The 22896-nt window shown below is 50.0% G+C and overlaps 1 protein-coding gene across 22 annotated transcripts in view; it reads left to right on the top strand.

Moving 5' to 3' along the window:
• Window positions 1-8239, top strand: part of CACNA1C (calcium voltage-gated channel subunit alpha1 C) — a 506000-nt gene extending 497761 nt beyond the window's left edge. For 21 of the 22 annotated variants that reach the window (XM_060191492.1, XM_060191476.1, XM_060191473.1 and 18 more), the window contains 3 exons: window positions 935-1038; window positions 4918-5229; window positions 6145-8239. In XM_060191492.1, coding sequence (XP_060047475.1) covers window positions 935-1038; window positions 4918-5229; window positions 6145-6447 — 719 coding nt within the window. In that variant the 3' untranslated portion in view covers window positions 6448-8239. Of the gene's footprint in view, window positions 1-934; window positions 1039-4917; window positions 5238-6144 lie in introns of all 22 variants that reach the window. The other variant, XM_060191493.1, reaches the window with a different exon arrangement.
• Window positions 8240-22896: the final 14657 nt, after the last annotated feature.

The following is a 22896-nucleotide window of genomic DNA, read 5'->3' as shown; positions in this document are numbered from 1 at the left end:
GCCCCACCCCCTGCTCCCCAGTGGCGTGTGTGTGTGTGTGTGTGTGTGTGTGTGTGTAATGTTTGTGTGTACACGTCACTTCACAAGTGGAGAAACAGGGCTGCAGGTGTCTCTCTGTCTCCCTTTCTATCTCCCCCTCCCTTCTCAATTTCTCTCTGTCCTGTCCAATAAAATGGGGGGAAAATGGCCTCTAGGAGCAGTGGATTCATAGTGCAGAAACCAAGCCCCAGTGATAACCTTGGAGGCAAAAAAAAGAAAGAAAGAAAGAAATCACAGAGAGACTTAGAGACTTTGTCAGGTTTCAAGTGAAATAAGCATTTATTGAAACAAGGCAGGGTAGTAGCATAGTTGCTACACACACACAGGAGAACTTTTCTTTCCAAGACTCTAAGATCCCAGGTTCTACCCCCTACAAGACCAGGAACTGAAAGTGAAAAGGGGAGGGGAAGGGAGGGAAAAGGAGGGGAGGGGAGGGGAGGGAAGAGGAGGGGAGGGGAGGGGAGGGAGGGGAGGGGAGGGGAGGGGAGGGGAGGAGAAACACCACACCCTGGGTCTGAGCCCTCATAGTTTTATGGTGGGTCCAGGTTTGGAGTGAGTTACCCTGAAGAGAGGACATATGTGCTGAAGAAGCTGCTTTCTCAGGCCCTCCAGCCCCTCTCCAGCTCTGTGTGAGCGGGTCCTGATTCTGTGGCCTCCAGCAGTTGGAGGGGAGACAGCAGTGCAGCTCTGAGGCCTCCTGACCCCTCCTCCTCCTCCTCCTCCTTCTCCAGGCTGTGTGGTGGTGGTGCAGGGGGGTGGGGTAGCTCAGCCAGCTCCACCGAGGTCCTGGTGTGCCTTCTAATGTCCTTCAGGACCCCTTGTGTGTGGTAAGTGGGGGTCCCCATCCCTTTAGGCATCTCTAACGCTCACCCCAGCTTTCCGGCTGTCTCTGCAGGTCGAAGGGCCTCCTTCCACCTGGAGTGTCTGAAGCGGCAGAAGAATCAGGGAGGAGACATTTCTCAGAAGACAGTGCTGCCCTTGCATCTGGTTCACCACCAGGTACTCTCACCAGCCACCCATACCTTGGGGGCAGGGCTTCCTCTGCTCTCCTGCTCTGACCCCTGACTCCTAACCCCTTGGGGCAGTGCTCAATCTCCACCCCTGTAGTAGGACCCCCACCCCACTCCCACCAAGATTCCTCTTGGGGAGGCTCTTCTATGCAGGTGACAGCCCTAGAGTCAGGAAACGGATAGAGATCAAGCCATGACAGGGGGGTAGCATAATGGTTCTGCAAAGAGACTCTCATGCCTGAGGCTCCAAAGACCCAGGTTCAATCTCCCCACACACACCACCAACAACACCATCAGCCAGAACTGAGCAATACTCTGGTGTAAAAAAAAAATTAATTAATTCAAATTTTAAAAAGGAGGTCAAGCCATGGTGCACCCAGTTCAGCACACATAGTGTGAAGCACAAGGATCCGGGTTCGAGCCCCCAGCTCCCCAACTGCCGGTGGGAAGACTTCACAAATCTGAAGCAGGTCTGCAGGTGTCTCTCTTTCTCTTTCCCTCACTATCTCTCCTTCCTTTCTCACCTTCTCTCTGTCCTGTCCAATAAAATGGAAAAAATGGCCACCAGGAGCAGTGGATTCATAGTGCCAGCACCAAGCCCCAGTAATAACCCTGAAAGCAAAAAAAAAAAAAAAAGAAAGAAAGAAAGAAAGAAGGAAGGAAGGAAGGAAGGAAGGAAGGAAGGAAGAGGGAAGGGAAGGGAACGGAAGGGAAGGGAAGGGGAGGGGAGGGGAGGGGAGGGGAGGGGAGGGGAGGGAAGGAGGAGGGGAGGGGAGGGGAGGAGGAGGGGAGGGGAGGAGAGGGGGAGGGAAGGAGGAGGGGAGAAGAGAGAAGGGAAGGAAAGGAAAGGAAGGAAGGGAAGGGGAAGGGGAAGGGGAAGGGGAAGGGGAAGGGGAAGGGAAGGAAAAAGAGACTGTCTGTTTAGTTCTTTCCTTGCCTTTAAAGTCTATCCCAAAGGCACATAGCTGCCAGAATGCAGGTGGCCACTGTGGCCTAATGGGCAGCTTGGGAGCTCAGAGAAGGTCCCTTTGGTCCCTTTCTGCTGAGGCTGTGTGGCATTGCCTCCAAGAATTTCCATCACACTTGCTGAAACACTGAACACAGCTCTCCCATGAGCTCAGATCCCCAGGGGCCCAGGGAGCCTGGGCTGAGGACCACTGAGCACAGTGGACAGGGTAGGCTGGCAGGCTGCGGGGGGCGGGGGGGGGTGGCACTAAACAGATGCTATCTGGAGCCAGGCAGTGGTGGGCCTAGTAGTGTACATATCAGCCTGTGTGAGGACCGGGCTCAAGCTCCCAGTCCCCACCTGTGTGTGGGGTGGGAAGAAGCTTCACAAACGGTGAAGCAGGACTGCAGTTCTCTCCCCCCGCCATCACTTCCCTCTGTCTCAATTTCTCTCTCTCTCAAAAAAAAGAAACTGTTGGCCACCAGGAGTAGTGGATTTGTTGTGTAGACATCGAGCTCCAGTGATAACCTTGGTGCCAAAAAAACAAAAAGAAAGGAAAGGAAAGGAAAGGAAAGGAAAGGAAAGGAAAGGAAAGGAAAGGAAAGGAAAGGAAAGGAAAGGAAAGGAAAGATGGGCTGGGTGGTGGCATGCACACAAATACATTACAGTGCCAAGGACCTGGGTTCAAGACCCTGCTCCCCACCTACAGGAAGGAAGCTTCCTAAGCAGTGAAGCATTGCGATGTCTCTCTTTCCTTTTTTTTCTCTGCCCCCAGGGTTATCGCTGGGACACGGTGCTGGCACTACAAAACCACTGCTCCCAGCAGCCTTTTTTTTTCTTTTTCTTTTCATTCTATAAGAGATTGAAAGGGGAGGGGGGACATAAAAATGGTCTCTTCGGAAGTCGGGCTGTAGCGCAGCGGGTTAAGCGCAGGTGGCGCAAAGCACAAGGACGGGCATAAGGATCCCGGTTCGAACCCCGGCTCCCCACCTGCAGGGGAGTCGCTTCACAGGCGGTGAAGCAGGTCTGCAGGTGTCTATCTTTCTCTCCTCCTCTCTGTCTTCCCCTCCTCTCTCCATTTCTCTCTGTCCTATCCAACAACGACAACAACAATAACTACAACAATAAAACAACAAGGGCAACAAAAGGGAATAAATAAACTAAATAAATTTAAAAAAAAAAAGTTTTAAAAAAATGGTCTCTTCCTCTTTCTGTGTTCCCCTTTCCTCTCAGTTCTGTCTCTTAAAAATAAATAAATAGAAAAATAAATAAAAATAAGTAAATAAAATTGAAACAGAAAGAACAGAGAGATGTAACCTGACAAGCTTTCTAAAAGTTGATTTCCCCCATCTGTGCTTATCTTTCTCCCCACCTCTTCCCCCAGGCAAAGTGCACCCCTTCTCTCTGCCCCTGGGGCTGGGCTGGGCCTCCGCACACTCTCAGGGTCCCTCTCCCCTCGGCAGATGACTTCAGGGCGTGAGCAGTCATGCTGGTGTCACAGCTGTCCTATCTCATGGGTGCTGGGCCCACTGGACTGCTCTGGAGATGAACCTTCTGAGCACAGAGGAGAGACCCGCTGGGACTACTGGCGGGACCTCTACCTTGGGAGAGGGTGACCCACTGAGTGGAGCTGGCCTTATAAATAGGAAGTCACCAAACTACAGAGGAGGTTGAGGTAGTTGGCTTTCTAACTTCAGTCCTGATAGCTCATTCTCCATAGGGTCAATTTTAAATTTTGTGCATGATTTTCATGCATTCCGACTATGAATTCTGAAAGTGATTATAAATAGGTAGATGACAGATAAACACATGACAAAGATGAGAAATGGCCATTTTGTGGTAGTACGCATTACCAGAAACATAACACATGAGCCAATTTTGTGATGTTTGTTTGTTTTTTACCAGAGCCCTGCTCAGCTCTGGCTTATGGTGGTGCAGAGGATTGAATCTGGGACTTTACACCCTCAGGCATGAGAATCTCTTTGCATAACCATTATGCTGTCTACCTTCCGCCCAAAACATAGCACATGAAAAGGTGCCAGAAGAGAGAGCAATCTGTACATATTTTAGCACTCTACGATAAGGGATAAGCATCACTTATGATAATGACTAAGGAGTGAACTCTAGCTACTCTTAAGTATATTTCAATCCCAGAACACAGATACAAAGATATCATCATAGTCTGGGATAGATGACATTTAGGTCAATGTTGAATAGTCCTTTATAGTTTATACAAAAATCACTATTATATGAAAAAGTCCAACAGTATCTATGCTTCCCCCCCAAAAAAAAAGTAGATAAAATTTAAGTATATGTAATATCATTTTGTTTTTTTAATTTTTATTATTTTTATTTGTTGGATAGAGACAGAGAGAAATTGAGAAAGGAAGGGAGAAAATAGGGAGGGAGAGAGAGGGAGAGACAGATACCTGCAGCCCTGCTTCACCACTTGTGAAGTTTTATCCCTGCAGGAGGAGACTGGGGTCCTGAACCAGGGTCCTTATTCATGGTAACATGTGCACTCTACAGGGTGTGCTACCACTTGACCCCTGGGAAGTAGATTTAATTAAAATTTTAAATGTTTATATTTATTTATTATTGGATAGAGACAGAAATTGAGAGGAGAGGGGGAGACAGAGAGGGAAAGAGACAGAGAGATACCTGCATCCCTGCTTCACCACTCGTGAAACTTTCCCCCTGCATTTGGAAGCCAGGGGCTTGAACCCAGGTCCTTGAGAACTGTAATGTGTGCGCTCAACCAGCTGCACCACCGCCAGCCCCCTGCAATATCATTTTGTTAATAAGTCATACCAATAAATTACTTCATAGATTTATAATTTTAAAAAGAAGAAGATAAGGCCGGGGCTGGAGACCCCTGGGTCTGCCCCCTAGGGCCTGAGCAGAGCGCTCTTGTGTCTGCAGGCACTGGCGGTAGCAGGCCTGAGCCCCCTCCTGCAGAGAAGCCATCCCCCGGCACCTCGGCCCTGCACCACCCCACCTGCCACACCGGGCAGCCGGGCCTGGCTCCCACAGCCCATCCCCACGCTGCGGCTGGAGGGCACTGAGTCCAGCGAGAAGCTTAACGGCAGCTTCCCGTCCATCCGCTGCTCCTGGGCCCGAGAGCCCAGCCCCTGCGTGGCCCGAAGAGCCCGGCCCGTGTCCCTCACTGTGCCCGGCCAGGCCGGGGCCCCAGGCCCACAGCTCCACGGCAGTGCCAGCAGTCTGGTGGAGGCGGTGAGCATGTGTGCACCGGGCAGGCACTGGGTGGGCACCAGGTGGGGAGGTCCAAGGGGCCTGGCACAGGAGGGCAGTTCCACCAAAGGAGGCTCTCCATTCCTAGAAAGCACATGGGGGAGGGAGGGAGAGCCGGAGAAGGAATGGGGCAGGCTGGGCTCGGTGACATCTGGCAGTGCCCCTGCAGCCCTTCTGTGAGCAGAGTCACCATGCATTTGTTTGGCACTCTGGAGAGAGCTCAGCCCAAAGCTTGCCCCACCCTGCAAGTCACATGTCCCTGACTCCTGTGGCAGTGCTCCACCTCCACCCCTGCCCACATCCCTGACCCCTGCGACAGTGCTCCACCTCCTTGACCCCTAGGACAATGCTCCACATCCCTGACCCCTGAGACAGTGTTCCACTACCTGACCCCTGGGACAGTGCTCCACCTCCTTGACTCCTAGGACAGTGCTCTCCACATCCCTGACCCCTGGGACAGTGCTCCACATCCCTGACCCCTGGGGCAGTGCTCTCCACATCCCTGACTTCTAGGACAGTGCTCTCCACATCCCTGACCCCTGGGACAGTGCTCCACATCCCTGACCCCTGGGGCAGTGCTCCACCTACCTGACCCCTGGGAGAGTGCTCCACCTCCTTGACTCCTAGGACAGTGCTCTCCACATCCCTGACCCCCGGGACAGTGCTCCACATCCCTGACCCCTGGGACAGTGCTCTCCACATCCCTGACTTCTAGGACAGTGCTCTCCACATCCCTGACCCCTGGGGCAGTGCTCCACCTCCCTGACCCATGGAGCAGTGCTCCACCTCCACTCCTATCCAGAGCACCCAGAGAGAGAGAGATAGGCAGGATTCGCAGCCCCTTGTTCCCCAGAGTCTGAGAATGATGCAGTCCTCCCCTGCGCTGCCCTCCTCCAGGTCTTGATCTCCGAAGGGCTGGGACAGTTTGCTCAGGACCCCAAATTCATCGAGGCCACCACCCAGGAGCTGGCGGACGCCTGCCACATGACCCGGGAGGAGATGGAGAGCGCAGCGGACAACATCCTCAGCGGGGGTTCGGGGCCCAGCCCCAACGGCACCCTGCTGCCTTGCGTGCGCTGCAGGGACCCGGGGCAGGACCCGGGGCTTGGGGAGGATGAGGACGAGGAGGCGCCCGGTCCACCGCTATGCGGGAGGAGCGGGGAGGAGGAGCGCCGGGCCCAGGGCCGCAGCCTGCCATAGCGCGGCCCGGGAAGCGGCCGGCAGCTTTTTAATTTGTCTCAATGTTCCTAATGGGTTTCAGAAGTGCCTCACTGTTCTCGTGACCTGGAGTTAACCGGAACAGCGTCTTCATTCATTTTCCTCGGGACGAGACGCAGGGTTGGGTGGTGGTGCAGAGTCAGCTCTTGGGGTTTTTGGGGTGGGGGAGGAGACGGGGAGAGAGAGAAGCAGCACCCCCCGCGGCGTGTGTCCTTGGAGCTGTGGATACAGAGAGGTGGCTGGGGCCCGGGTGGACGCCCCACCTGCCCTCCCTCCCTCTTCCCTCCCTCGCTCCTCCGGCCCAGCGGTGGCTCCGTGCATGAGAGAGCGCCTCGGTTCCCCCACCCACCCAGCAACCCGCACCAGAAGGCCCCTCCCAGCATCACATGGGCGTCTTTCCACTTTGCTTGTAAACAAAAACAAAACAAAAAAATCATTTTGCACATATTGTGTGTGAGCCTCAGTGTCTCCAAAAAAGCCAGGACCCTGTGGATCTGCAGAAGGAAGAGGGGACCCCCCAGCCCCAGGGAGAGAGGAGGAGGAGGAGGAAGGGGTGGGAGCCAAGCTGGAGGGGCAGCAGCGGAGGGGCAGCAGCGGAGGGCCAGAGACGAAAGACCAGAGACAGAGATGGGGTGGCCTTGCAGATTCGCTCCCAAACCCACCCACCCAGCTACCTGCACCTGACATGCCCAGCCCTCAAGCCTGATGGTCAGGGATCAGCCACATGTGTGGGGATCAGCCACATGTGTGACCAGGACAGCCAGCTCATGACAGAGGTGACACTGAGCTTTTGCTCAGTGGTTTCGTGGTTAGACAAATGTCTCCAAAGCATGTGGCTCTATGTGGGGGAGGGGAGGAAGTGTACTTCTATTGGCTTGTCCATTGTATTCCTTCCTGAGGGGGAGTGGGAGAGAGACAAGGTTGCATTTGTGGCCTTTTTCAGCTGGCGACTGTACATCGACTTGGGCTGGGATGGTTTCGATATAAAAACAAAGTTTGGCCATTGGCCCGGCCCACAGTATGGCCTGTGAGAGCTTCCCACCTGGTGATCTCTTGTTTTCTCAAGACAGTGACAGAAAATGTTGGTTTGGCCAGAGGGACCTGACTCCGGTCCTTTAAAAACAAGGGAGTGTTGATGAGTGCCTGGAAAGGAAGCTTCTGTCTGGAAATGTGTCCCATGTCCCACGTGCACCTGTGCCCACTCAGGTGAGCACACAGCACCCCACTGGGCTGGGTGTGGGGGGTGAGGAATCTGGGTCAATCCCTCCCAAAAAAAAGCAAAATCAGACCTCTCATCTGCTTCTGAAACGGGGATCAGTCACTTTGCATTTTCTGTCCCACAAGATATGCAAAAACAATGCAATAATACTCATTTCAACAACAAAAATACAATCGTGAGCTGTGTTGGCATTAAAACTGTATTTAAAACACATGCACACACACACACAACACACACACACGGGAAAAATTCACTGGAGGATGGCATTTTTCTTTGATGTACTCCGTGTAATGTTCTATTGCATCGGTAATGTTGAAGAAACCATTACACTTAAATTCAGGTCAGTTTCCGTACTTTACAGATATTTTTTTAAACACACACACAAGAAAAATAAGAACTGAATGGCAATTGTGCCAAGCGGATACAAATGGATCAAATTGCGTTGGTTTTCTTTTCTTTTTCCTTTTTTTTTCTTTATTTTCTTCTTCCTTCTTTTGGAACTCACTTGTAATATTCTGCTGCATGTAAGTAAACCATTTTGTATTTGGAGTGTGACCGGCTTTCCCTCGGAACTCTGATGTGCTTTCTTTCTATCTGCGGTGGGGTGGGCAGGAGGGAGGGCCCTTGGCTTTGCCTGGTGAGCTGAGGTGTCACCATGCTTATGCCACCAGTGGGTGTGGACATTAACTGTGTGGCATCTTTGGGGTTCCCCAAAGCTGGGTGATGGCTATCTGCGTGCTGCACCTGATTTGACATGTCTGGGACATAGCTTATCCCAGTCTCCTCATCTTGGTCCCATATGGCTATTCTCTGACTCAACCCTTCAGGCTGGGGACTGGGGGGTGCACGTTCTGACCAGCCCCCTCTCTAGGTGCCTCAGTGTGCCCCTACAGAGGAGGGGGGCTGGCTGGGATGGTCCCCTGTTATCCCTTCAGGAAACTAGACACTAGCTGGGAGGCCGGAATCAGAGCTGTGTGGGCTGGATCGGGAGGGAATCCCTGGCTTCTAGAAACCTCTCTCCCCAAATTCCAACAGCAGGAATCAGAGAAAATTGATTCCCAAGGTCCTGTGCAGCTGGTTAAGGGCAAAAAGTACTATGCAGAAGGACTCAGATTCAAGCCCCTGCTCCCCACCTACAGGGGGGACACTTCAGAAGCAGTGAAGCAGGGCTCCAGCTGTCTTTCTCTCTTCCTTTCTATCCCCCTTTCTTAATTTCTCTCTGCCCTGTCAAAAAAAAAAATGAAAAAAACACCCACCAGGAGCAGTGGATTTGTAGTACTGGCACTGAGCCCCAGCAATAACCCTAAAGGTAAAAAGGCAGGGGTCAGATTGTAGTGCCCACACATTACAGTGCAAACCCTTGGTCCTCACCTGCAGGGAGAAAGCTTCATGAGTGGTGAAGCAGGGCTGCAGGCATCTCTCTGTCTCTGTCTCTCTCTCTCTCTCTCCCCCTCTGCTCTCAATTTCTCCCCATCTCCATCAAATAATGAAAATAAATGTTTAAATAATGAAGAAATAAAATATCAAATAATGAATGATCAACATTTTTTTAAAAAGAGAAAATTGATTCCCTAAATCAACTCTGCCTGGTTGATTTCTCCATTGCTTCATTGCTCATGCTCAAGGCTTTCCCACAGCCAGTATGGCAGGGAGGGCAGGTCTGGAGTGAGGAAGTCCAAAGACTTCTGGTCTTTTGCACTTGCCTACAGGATGGCTCAGAGGTGCTGCTTCCTTTGATGGTTGGAAGCAGCCAACCTGGGGGAACAAAACCCAGCCACATGGGGGCGGGCAGTGGCTCACCCGGTTAAGAGCATATAGTGCAAAAAAAAGATCCAAAATAAGGATCCTGGTTTGAGCCCCATGCCCCTCACCTACGGGGGGGTTGCTTCACAGGCGGTGAAGCAGGTCTGCAGGTGTCTATATTTCTCTCCCCCCTCTCTGTCTTCCCCTCCTCTCTCCAATTCTCTCTGTCCTATTCAACAACAACAAAGTCACAACAAGGGCAACAAAAATGGGGGGAGGGAATGGCCACCCGGAGCAGTGGATTCATAGTGCAGCTCCAGTGATAACCCTGGAGGCAAAAAAAAGAAAAGAAAAAACCCAAGCACAGGTGCAGGATTATTCCTCACGGATTCTCGTTCCACCCCAGTCCATGCAGAGCTCTGGGAGTGCAGCAGTGGGCCACCCAAAATATGATATTGGGTGAAGCCCTCTCCCCCCTTGAGCTCTGCTTTCACAGATAGGCTCAGCCCAGGGTCCTGAGGCAGGCCTGCTTCTAGAAGCAGAAGGGTTTCCTCTGTGCTTCCCTGAGCTCCAGACTCTCTTTCTCCACTTCCCATGCCAGTGAGAATGTCTAGAAATCTGCTTGTGATGTGAACTGTCCTCTGGAGTCACATGATCTCTGATTATGTGCTGTCAGAATTTTCCATCTAGGGGCCCAGGCAGTAACACACCCAGTTAAGAACACACAGTGCAAAGTGAAAAGACTAGCGTAAGGATCCCAGTTTGAGCCCCCATTTCCCCACCTGCAGGGGGGTCGCTTCACAAGAGGTGAAGCAGGTCTGCAGGTGTCTCTCTCCCCTCACCCCCCATCTTCCCCTCCTCTCTCAATTTCTGTCTGTCCTATCCAACAACAACGATAGCAATAACAGCAATGATGAAAAAAGATGGTCTCCAGGAGCAGTCGATTCATAGTATAGTCACCAAGCCCCAGCAATAACCCTGGAGGCAAAAAAAAAAAATTCTTCCTAATGGAGAAGGGCTTGGCCTCCTGGTTGTCCAGCATGAGAATGACAAGGAACAACTATGGCTGGGCCATCACCTCATCACAGGGCACTAGGTGATGCAAGACTCAGCAACACTGAGCTCATCTAGCTTGTTCCTCAGAACCTTGGGAAGAACCAATGGTGAGACCTTCTGAAGAGCCTGAAGTGACAGTGACAGAAGAAACACAGCCCTGCCCCACCCTCCATGGGGCTCCCTGGGTGCTGTGCGTGGTGGTGAGAGAGAAGACACCTCACAGCCCTGCCCCATCACTACTCAACCCCATTTTTTTTAGATAGAAGCAAAGAGGGGAAAGGAGAGGGGAAGAGTGAAGGAGAGGGAGAGGGAGAGGGAGAGGGAGAGGGAGAGGGAGAGGGAGAGGGAGAGGGAGAGGGAGAGGGAGAGGGAGAGGGAGAGGGAGAGGGAGAGGGAGAGGGAGAGGGAGAGACCACGGCACCAAAGCTTCCCAGGCTTGAAAGTGGATCGCGCACAGGGCAAAGCTGTGCACTCATCACATGAGCTATTTCACCAAGCCAAAGCTCACTCACTTCTAGAGCAGGTGGAGGCACAGAGGGGAAGTCTACTCGGCTGTAGCCGTTGGCGGAGAAAGCCCGCAGCTCAGAGGCTGGAGTTCAGGGAGGACAGTGCCCATGCCAGGCTTTCTCTTCACAGTGTGGGCCTGGAGGACTCCTTGTCCTCATCTTCTTGGATCCTTGTGGTGTCTCCGGGTCAGTGGGCAGGCAGGCACCAGGCTCACTACCCTGAGAACCACTAGGCTGCACATGCGAGACCCCGAGGCCACGGCCAGGAGAGAAAAGGGGTCCCCTGTTTGAAGTGGCAAGGAAGAACAGGAGAGGATGGATCACTGGGTCCCTAGACCTCACCTGCTCCTCTCCAGGCTTCAAAGAAACTACCTGGTAGCATCAGAGGGGAAACAACTAGAAGTCAGTTCAGCCGAAGGGCTCCTCCATGGGCAGCTCCAGTGTCTGGTGCTCTGTGAGCAATCTCTTGCTCACATGTGCAGCTCCATCTCTTTCTTTTTATTAATAATCTAATAATGATGAACAAGATTGCAAGATCACAGGGGTACAATTCCACACAGTTCCCACCGCCAGAGTTCCGTGTCCCATCCTCTCCATTGGAAGCTTCCCTTATTCCTTATACCTCTGGGAGTATGGACCAAATTTCTCTCTTTTTTAATTTCTTCATTGTGGAATTAGTGTTTTACAGTCAACAGTAAATACAGTAGTTTGTACATGCATAACATTTCTCATTTTTCCACTATAATACAACCCCCACTAGATGGACCAAATTTCTTTATGGGGAGCAGAAGGTGGGAGGTCTGGCTTCTGTAATTGCTTCTCTGCTGGACATGGGCATTGACAGGTGGATCCCCACCCCCAGCCTGTTTCTATCTTTCCCTAGTGGGGCAGGGCTCTGGGGAAGGGAGGTTCCAGGACACATTGGTGAGTGAGGTTGTCTGCCCAGGGAAGTTGGGATGGCGTCATAGTAGCATCTGCAACTTGGTGGCTGAAAAGCAGTAAGATATAAAACAGGACAAATTGTTTAATAAACAGGAACCCAAAGGTAGGAATAGAGCAGATGGAACTAGGGGTCTTCATGTGGGAAGAAGCTAGGAAGTCTATTTTTGGTATGTTCCTAGGGGCCCATGACTTTGGTAATTTTTTCCTGAGCCTGACAGCTAACATGCAGGTGGACTAAAGGTATTGTCTGGGGAGATGGTGTCAGAGTTGAGGACAGGGTTAGAAAGCTGGATCAAGGCAGAGACCAGGCTGCACATAAGCAGCCCTCCCCCGGCTTTGCTCTTGCCCTCCCTTCTGGGCCGGTGCTGTGTGCCATCCCACTGCGGGGAGCATCACTGCACCCTCAGGCTCCAGGGTATCCTGCTGGTCTGTTGAAAATGAGTTTGTACAGTTTGGAGTCCTGAGAGGTTGACCCTGGGAGCAAGGGATGGGGTATGGGTTTGGGGGTTGTGGGAGGCGGCAGCCAGCAATTCTTCAGCTTCACCTCTGTGACCTATATTTCTGTAAGGTTGCCTTTTTTTTTTTTTTTTTTACCTGAGGAATGATGTTATTTACACACACACACACACACACACACACACACACACACAGAATTGCAAATAACTTTCTTAACAATATCTCCACTGCCATCTTCTCCCTTGCATGCTCCCTTTCTCAGTTTTTGGAAGCCATAAAAGTTTACCTGAGGGAGTCGGGTGGTAGTGCAGTGGGTTAAGCGCAGGTAGGGCAAAGCACAAGGACCAGTATAAGGATCCCGGTTGGAGCCCCCAGCTTCCCACCTGCCAGGGAGTCGCTTCACAAGTGGTGAAGCAGGTCGGCAGGTGTCTGTCTTTCTCTCCCCCTCTCTGTCTTCCCCTCCTCCTCTCTCCATTTCTCTCTGTCCTATCCAACAATGACAACATCAATAACAGCAACAATAAAAACAACAAGGGCAACAAAAGGGAAAATAAAGAAATACTAAAAAAAAAAAAAAAAAAAAAGTTTACCTGACTCTCAGAGCCTGAGGAGGTTTGGGAGGTGGAAGGAAGGAAGACTGTTTTGTGGGGGCAGACCATGGACATAAGAAAACTGAACCCAGAGATAGTTTCTCTCCACCAGGGTTGTCACTGGGATTTGCTGGTTAGCTCCTCCACTTCCAGCAGGCTTTTTGGATTGTTTTTTCTTTGATAGAGGTGATCAGAGAGAGGCACAGGGGCAGGGATAGATGGCATCATGGTTATGCAAAGGGATTGTCATGCCAGAGGCTCCAAAGGCCCAGGTTCAAGCCTCTATGCCACCATAAGCCAGAGCTGAGTAGTGCTCTGGTAAAGAGAGAGAGAGAGAGAGAGAGAGAGAGAGAGAGAGAGAAGAGGGGAGGGGAGGGGAGGGGAGGAGAGGAGAGGAGAGGAGAGGAGAGGAGAGGAGAGGAGAGGAGAGGAGAGGAGAGGAGAGAAGAGAAGAGAAGAGAAGAGAAGAGAAGAGAAGAGAAGAGAAGAGAAGAGAAGAGAAGTCTGCAGCACTGTTTCACCACTTGTGAAGCTTCCCCCACTCCTGCATGTGGCAACTGTGGGATTTGAACCCAGGTCCTCTCACATGTATATGCTGTCATGGGGAGCAGGCCCACCACCCCCAGTGATAATATCTGGCCTTTTTGCAGCTACTAATCTCACAGTCCACTAGGAAAAAGTGGTCTGACATTGACAAGAAGGCAAAATAGGAGGGGGGAGTGAATGGACAACCCACAAAAAGGAAATAACTGTCTGCCAGATGTTTGGAAAACCACAAATTGATTGTAAGTGAGTGAGGGAAGGAGAAAAGAGAGATTGGGGAAAGGAAGAAGGAAGCAGAGAGAGATTATATATATTAGTCCTTTATAAACCATGATGAGAGGTGGCACAGTGGATAAGGAGGTTGAACTCTCAAGCATGAGGTCCCAGGTTCAATTCCCAGCATCACATGTGCCAGAGTGATGCTCTGATTCTCCCTCTCTCATCAATAAGTAAATCTTTAAAAAAAGAACTTTCATCAGGGAATCCTTGGACTCCCACACAAATATGATGGGCCTAGACCTCTAATGGATCCCTCACCGCACCACCACGGGTCACTTCCATCAGGAATGTCATCACAAGCCCTCTTTTGGACCCTCCCAGGTCCTTGCCTTCAACATAAAGCAGTGATGGTAGGCACTGCCCCAGTCTCTGAAGGGAGGCTGAGGTATCCTGCCCTGCCCCTTGAGGAAGACGGGTCCTGAAATGAGTGCAGCCTAGAATTTTCCCAGCTGTGACCATGAGCTATGAGCTCAGAGCAAAAGGGACTTATGGGTTGCATAGGGTCTGGTGATAAATATAATTATATATATAGGCCCTGGTTCAGGTGGATGGAGGTAAACAGTTCATTCTATCAACAGAATTTTTTCAATAATATGAGCTACTTTCTGCCCTAATCCAACTTTCTAGCCCTTTTCTCTACTCTGACAGCATTTTCTCAGATGTTTCTTTTTAATTTTTTATTTATAAAATGGAAACACTGACAAGACCATAGTATAAGAGGAGTACAATTCCCACCACCAGAACTCCATATCCCATCCCCTCCCCTGACAGCTTTCCTATTCTTTATCCCTCTGGGAGTATGGACTCAGGGTCATTATGGGGTGCAGAAGGTGGGAGGTCTGGCTTCTGTAATTGCTTCCCCACTGAACATGGGCATTGACAGGTCGATCCATATTCCCATCAGACAAATTTCTTTCTTTCTCTTTTTATTTTATTTTATTTTATTTATTTATTTATTTATTTATTTGGTCTCCAGGTTTTATCACTCAGACTCGGTACCTGCACTATGAATCCACTGCTCCTGGAGGCTATTTTTTCCCTTTTGTTGCCCTTGTTGCTAATCATTGTTTTTATTGTTGTTGTTGTCATTGTTGCTGTATAGGACAGAGAAATGGAGATAGGAGGGGAAGACAGAGAGGGGGAGAGAAAGACACCTGCAGACCTGCTTCATTGCCTCTGAAGTGACCCCTCGCATGTGGGGAGCTGGAGGTTCGAACTGGGATCCTTACACTGGTCCACGAGCTTTGCACCATGTGCTCTTAACCCTCTGTGCTACCACCTGGCCCCCCAGACAATGGTTTTATCCAACTTCATCCTAGCTGCAAAACTACCATATTTGTGGGCCCCTAGAAAAATTCCTAAAATGCACTTCCTAGCTTTCTTCTATCTGCTTTGCAGTTCCTACGTTTTGGTTCCAGTTCACCAACCATTTTGTCTCAGTTTATGTCCTGCAACCTTCTAGCTACTAAGTTGCAGATGCTACCATGACACCAGCCTGACTTCCCTGGGCAGAGGACCTCACCAATGTGTCCTGAAACCTCCCCTCCCCAGAGCCCTGCCCCATCCCCCACCCCAAGCAGGGAACGTTCCTTTACACACCAATCCTTCCCTTCACACCACACTGGCTTTTACTACTCCCCTACTTGTCCCTTCCTGTTTTGTTATATCATTTAGGTTTATGCCCAAAAGGTTTCTGCCCCATGATAGTCTTTTACAGACTTTGAACCATCTTATGCTATTACTATATAGAAAGATAGAAAAGATGTAGAGATATTGTGAAGAGATGGTTGAGCAGGCTGCGCTTAAACCTATGAGATGAGTCTCTCCAGGTAAGTCTCTCTCTCTAAAGAGGGGTTGAGCACAGGAGGACACATAAATCTCACAAGGTTGGCAGCCATTTAAGCCTTCCCTCCTCCACAGAAAGTCCTACATCTTACCACCTAAACACAGCATTCCTTAAAAACATTTAAGCCTGCTCCATTCCATTTTTCTTTACTGTGTCCATTTAGATATAAAGGGATAGGAGGAGATGTTGCTGAGGAATTATTCTGATGCAGTCTCTGCCCCCAGGTTTTACTACGCCCCACGAAATCCTAGCAGTGCCCCCTTCAACCAATCCTGGCCCCACACATCACCCCTGGTTGTCACCTAATAAAAAGCCCCCTCACCCCCTCCCTCTCTGGGCTCTCAGCTCCCCCTCTCTCAGATCTCGCTCCCTTCTCTCTCCCCGTGGTCAAGTAGTGGGGACGGCCATTGTCGGCTGACTCCACGTGGTCTGAACCAACCCCCCCATCCTATAATAAAGATTTGTGTACCCCTTTGCTCTGGACGTCCACTCTCTTCTCCGCGGTGCAGCCCGATACCAGACCGCTACAACAACAGCAAATGCTACCATGACACCAGCCTGACTTCCCTGGGCAGAGGACCTCACCAATGTGTCCTGAAACCTCCCCTCCCCAGATCCCTGCCCCACTAGGGAAAGAGAGAAACAGGCTGGGGGTGTGGATCCACCTGCCAACACTCATGTCCAGCAGAGACGCAGTTATAGAGGCCAGAACTCCCACCTTCTGCTCTCCAATAACAATTTTGATCCATACTCCCCATGGGGGAGAAGTGATAGGAGGAAGGGTATAAGAGGGCTCTGAACTTCAACTCCATCAGGACCCACAGAGAGAGAAGGAAAAAAGGAGGGATATTTGGATGTAGTAATAGGGTCATGAGTGGCTTGGAGGGGAAGAGAGGACTAGACCTGGAAGGAAAGGGGGGCAGTTATGTACAAATGTAGACAGATAGTTGTAGAGATGACAGTTAACCCATATATCTGCAAGCTTGGGGGAACTCTAGTGGTTTGCAGTGGAGGGGTTGGGGATTCAGAGCTCTGGTGGTGGGAATAGTGTGGAATTATACCCCTGTTGACATGTAATTTTGCAAACCAATATTAAATCACTAAAAAAGACTTTTAAGACCATTAAAATGCAGAAGGGTTTTTTTTTTCTTCATTTTTTTAAAAAAAAATCTTAAAGAATTTATTTATGAGAAAGGAGGAAAGAGAGAAAGAACCAGACATCACTCTGGTACATGTGCTGGTGTGACAGGTGCAGGACATGCTGCTCTGGCTGCAACTGGTCTGATCAAGAGCCGGTCAGCAGGGCCCGTGGAGCAGGCCCCTGAGATGCCTTGTTGTTCTTCTTCTTCTCCTTTTTTTTTTTTTTTTGCCGCCAAGGTTGACGCTTGGGCTCAATGCACCACAAATCCACCACTCCTGGTTGTTGCCTCCCACTCCGTTCCAGGCCTCAGCCACTTCACAGAGCCAGGGGAACCCTGGCCAGAGAGGAGGGTCTCTGTGCCGTGGCCAGTGTCCTCCACTTAGACTGGGGATACAGGGCTGCTGAGATAGCTCACTTGGATATGCACTGCTTTGCCCTGTGCATGAACCAGGTTCAAGCCTGGCCCCCACATGATGAAGCATCTATGCTGTGGCTTCTCTCCCTCTCTCTCTGTATCTTTCTCTCTGTTTCACTTTCATTAAAAGAATAATTTAATAAAATATTAAAGTAAATAAATAAATAACTCTGACACACATCATGGACCTACTCAAATAATTTCTTCATAAGTTGAAAATATTGTACATTAAGAATGCACTTTTTTCTTTTTCTTTTTGCCTCCAGGGTTATCACTGGAGCTCAGTGCCAGCACTAGGAATCCACTGCACCTGGTGGCCTTTTTTTTTTCATTTTATTCGATAGGACAGAGAGAAGTTGGGGGGCAGATAGAGAGGGAGAGAGAAAGAGAGACACCTGCAGACCTGTCTCACTGCTTGTGAGGCTTCCCCCCTGCAGGTGGGAGCTGGGGGCTCGAACCCAGATCCTTGCATGGGTCCTTGCATTTAGTACTTAAGCAGGTGCACCACCTCTCTCTCTCTCTTTTTCTCTCACTGCCTCTCTCTCTTTCTCTCTCTCTCCCTCTCTGTGCTCCTCTTTCATTAAAAGAATAAATTAAGAAAACATTAAATTAAGTAAATAAATAACTCTAACACACATCATGGGACTACACTGCAATAATTTCATCATAAGTTGAAAATGTGATACATTAAGAATGCATTTTTCTCTAAAATTACTTATTTATGAATGACAAAGAGAAAGGAGAGGTCGGAGCTTTACTCTGAAGCATGTGACGCCAGGATCCAATCCAAGGCCTCCTGCTTGAGAGTCCAGGGCTTAATTCACGGAGCCACCTCCCAGGCCACCATAAGAATGCACTGAGTGGCCTGGACGGCAGCACAGTGGGTAGAACCCTGGATTCTCAAGCAGGGGTTCCTGGTCCTGTCCTTGGTATCGCACGTACCAGATAATACTCTGGTTCTCACTCGTTAATAGCTAAGATAAATATTTTTTGAAGAATGCATGTAACAAGCCCAACTACAGAGCATTGCACCCTGCCTGTCTCAGACATACTACTCACACTTGCATGAGCCTGCAGGAGGTCCAAATCAGCCGCACAGACTATCACGTGAAAGTGTTGACTATTCTGTGTGGTTCATTGAATAATGACAGTGGGTGAAGGAGGCCTTAGCTAAAATTCAAGGGATGCTTTCTGCTGAGTATGTGCTTACATTCACAAGCCAAGCTGGTGTGAGCCAGGCACCATCTGTAGAGTGCTGATTCTTTTTCTTCTTGCTTTTTTCTTCTTTTTTTGTCTCCAGGATTATTGCTGGGGTTCAGTGCCTACACTGCGAATCCACTGCTCCTAGAGGTCATTTTTTCCATTTTTGTTGTTTTGTTGTTATTTCTGTTGTTGTTGGATAGGACAGAGAGAAATCAAGAGAGGAGGGAAAGACAGAGAGGAGAGAGAAAAACAGACACCAGCAGACCTGCTTCACTGCCTGTGAAGAGAACCCCCTCTGCAGGTGGGGAGCCGGGGGCTGGAACCAGTATCTTTGTGCAGTCCTTGCATTTTGCACTATGTGTGCCTAAGCCAGTGCACCAATCCCCTGACCTAGAATGACAATCCTTCCTCACCTGCCAGGGGGAGATCTGTAGGCTGGGCACTGAGTGAGGTCACATGGTCTGGAGGGAGACATGTGACCTGTTCCCCAAGGGATAAGGGACTAATGCCAATGGATCCCTGATGCTGTGACATAGACTCGGAAATATGGCTTTGCACCAGATATTCCAAGGACCAGCAACCTACCTCACGTGGATAGTACGCTGCTTTCCATCTGCTCAACCCAGGTTCAAGCCTGGCCCCAACTATATTGAAGACAGCTTCAGTGCTGTGGTATTCTCTCTCTCTCTCTCTATCTGTCTATTTATCTATCTTACAAAAAAAAGAAAGAAAGAAAGAAAAGAAAGAAAGAAAGAAAGAAAGGAAGGAAGGAAGGAAGAAAGAAAGAAAAGGCAAGGGCAGGAGTAGACAGAATAATGATTCTACAAAGAGACTCTCATGCCTGAGGCTCCAGAGTCCCAGGTTCAATCCCCTGCACCACCATAAGCCACACCTGAGTAGTGCTCTGGTAAAAATTAAATAAATAAAGTCAAGTGGAGTCGGGTGGTAGTGCAGTGGGTTAAGCACACATGGCGCCAAGATCCTGGTTCGAGCCCCCGGCTGCCCATCTGCAGGGGAGTCACTTCACAGGCAGTGAAGCAGGTCTACAGGTGTCTCTCTTTCTCTCCCCCTCTCTGTCTTCCCCTCCTCTCTCCATTTCTTTCTGTCCTATCCAACAACGACAACAACAATAATAACTACAATAAAACAACAAGGGCAACAAAAGGGAAAAAATAGGCTCCAGGAGCAGTGGATTCATAGTGCAGACACAGCCCCGGCAATAACCCTGGAGGAGAAAGAAAGAAAGAAAGAAAGAAAGAAAGGAAGAAAGAAAGAAAGAAGGAAAGAAAGATTAAAATAAAATAAAATGCAGGAATAGAGGGCTTTTGAGTCAGCTCCAATGAATGTCATCCCAAAACTAGTGGACTCTGCTTTCTCAAAAGACCCACTGAGTGTATGTAAGCGCTGTGCTTCTGTCTCACATGGGACAGTTGGTCCTTGACCTGCTTGCCTCCCTTGACTTACCCATTTTGATAGACTTCCCCCCCCCCCCAGAATCCTGCTCGGTTATGGCTTATTGCTGGGGATTGAACCTGGTACCTCAGAGCTTCAGGCATGAAAGTCTTGCAGAACCATTATGCTGTCTCCTCAACCATCTATCTAATCAACTTGAACATTTTTGTGACTATCTGCTGTCCCCTCAGAGTTTTCTGTGAGTCTCACCACTATTCCTGGCAGGGAAAGTACTTCATCAAAGAACCCAGGACAGCCCTATGTTCCAGTAGTCAAAAGGCAGCTTATGGGAGCTGGACATTTCACAGATAGAGATCTAGGGGCCAGGCGGTAGCACACCTGGTTGAGTGCACATATTACAGTGCACAAGGACCCAGGTTCAAGCCCCTGGTCCCCACCTGCAGGGGGAAAGCTTCATAAGTGGTGAAGCAGGGCTACAGGTGTCTCTGTGTCCCTCTTCCTTTTCTATCTCTTCTCTCAATTTCTCTCTGTCTCTATCCAAGATAATCAATAATAACAATTTTAGAAAACGCTGTCTGATCAAGGGCCAGAGTTTGCTTCAAAGGGAGAGTGGCTCATGGGCCCAGACCCAGACTCCAGCCCCTGGCTGAACTGCACAGTGGGTCCACGCACTAAAACTGTAACCACCAGAGTAAGCTTGGAGAAGACGCCCTGGGAAAGTCAGGCCCGTCTTAAGGGCTGTGGGTCCCTGCACGGTACTGACTCCTCTCCCATGGCCAGCACAGCAGCGTTACCGGGTGACATGGGCACCTTCAGTGTGGTGGTTTTGTCCTTCTTCTAGCGTTTGCCCTTCTTCCGTAGCCAGTCAACAGCGTCAGGTTGAGCCTGATGTAAAGTTTCAAGACCTCCTTTGAATCTGGAGAGGTGGCAGTCGTTGACTATGTGGGTCATAGTCTGTCTGGAGCCGCAGGGGCAGTTCGGGTCGTCTCTGGCTCCCCAGCGATGGAACATAGTGGCGCACCGGCCATGGCCTGTTCGATAGTGATTGAGGAGGGCCCAATCATAACGTGCTAGGTCAAAGCCGGGTTGACGCTTGCAGGGGGGGTTTATCCTTGTGCCGATGTCACAGGATGTGACTGCACCTTCCAGAGGCATTGGCCAGGGAGATAGCACAGTCATGAGCTGAAAAGCCTTTTGTGCCTGAGGCAGCAAGCTTCCAGGTTCAGTCTCTAATATCTCCAAAAGTCAGAGCTGGCAATGCTCTGGTGATAAATAAATAAACAAAGGAACAAATAAGCAAGCTAGCAATCCAGGTACACCTGGTAGAGTGCACGTTACCCTTCTGACATGTGTTGAAGGCCCCTTGTCCCCACCTACTGAAAGGAAGCTTCATGAGCAGTGGGACAGTACTGCAGGTGCCTCTCTCTCTTTCCCTCTCTCTCTACTTCTCTCTTTTGCTTTCTCTCTACTTCTCTCTCTCCCTCTCTCTACTTCTCTCTCTTTCCCTCTCCATTCTCTCTCTTCCTCTTTCCCTTTCTACTTGTCTCTCTCCCTCTCTCTTCAGTCTCTCTCCCTCTGTCTATCTTTCTCTGTCTCTGTTTCTTTCTCTCTCCCTCTGTCTTTCACCCTCTGTCAAGGAAAAAAAGGGAGGGTGGCCACCAGGAGCAGTGGAGTTGTTGTTTAGGCAGTAAACCCAAGTGATAATCCTGGTGGCCAATAGACATTAAAGTAAAAAAATGGAGAAAGTTTTCTGGGGTGAGGGGGTGATAGGGGGCCAGGCAGTGTCATACCAGTTGAGACAGGATACAATGCCTAAGGACCCAGGTTCAAGCCTCTGTTCCCCACCTTCATGGGGTGGGGGTGGGGGACTTCAGGAGTAATGAACAGTGCTACAGGTGTCTGTCTCTCTCCCTACCTCCCCCTTTCCTCTCAATTTCTATTTGTCTTATCAAATAAAGAATATATTAAAAAAGGCCAGACAATGGTGCACCTGGTTAAGCACACACATTACAGTGTGCAAGGACCTGGGTTTAAGCCCCTGGTCCCCACCTGCAGGGGGAAAGCTTCATGAGTGGTGAAGCAGGGCTGCAGATACATCTCTCTCTCTCTCTCTCCCTCCCTCAGTTGCTTTCTGTCTCTATCGAATAATGAATTAGTTAATAATTAATAAATTTTAAAAAGGCTGCTGAGACTGGTGGATTTGCATGCAGCCAAAATAGCCCTGGTGGTAATAAAAAAAAAATTTTAATAAAATAAATTTTGAAAAAGAGAAAAAAGGTGGGGGAGGGGGGTTCCAAGATGGTTCATCTGTCCTTCTTTGGTGATTCAACAGAAACCACGAATCTGAGCTGGGCTTCATCACGTGTCAGGAGAAACAGGTCAGGTCTGGGCACAGGCCTGAACGGGATGGAGGCGCCGTGGCAGGGAAGCTCAGGGAGCTGCCTGTGCGGGACGCCATCCCCACCCTGGCCACCGTATCTTCTCCCCACTGGTCGTCCAGTTGACTCCACCCTCACAGCAGACTCAAGCAAGATGGTGACATGGGAGCCAGTTAAACCAACACCACAGTGGGAAAAGAACGGCCAAGCAAGCTCCCCTGAAACCTGTCGGTTAGCTCTAAGATGAGGAAAACGCTTCCTGCGATGAATGTGTCGGGAAACAGAAAGGCATGAGCCCAGTCACAGGCTTCCAGTCAAGTCAGAGCACACACAGCAGAGAACTCTAACACTATAGAGTGTACTCGCACCCCCTCCCCGACCCCAGCTAGATGACCCTCGCTTGACTGTAGAGACTGGACTGTGGCTAGACTCAAAGACACATGTGGAAATGCTCCAACTCACTTAGCAACAGGGGAATGCAAATCAAGACCACACTGAAATTCCACCTCACACCTATGAGAATGGGCTCCAGTCAATAACACAAGAGAAGATTGTTGTGACCCCAACAGGAATTGGGACTATTAGCATACGAATGGCGTCAGCCTGAGGTGGGGACACAGAGAAGGGAAGTTATAAAAGCACAGCAGGTCACTCTCTTTGGCTGCTGCTTCATCTTGGTGGAGGTGCTCCAGGTATCCACC

Source organism: Erinaceus europaeus, chromosome 5, assembly GCF_950295315.1.
Source record: "Erinaceus europaeus chromosome 5, mEriEur2.1, whole genome shotgun sequence".
Taxonomy (NCBI): Eukaryota; Metazoa; Chordata; class Mammalia; order Eulipotyphla; family Erinaceidae; genus Erinaceus; species Erinaceus europaeus.
This window is presented reverse-complemented; position numbering and strand designations above follow the sequence as displayed.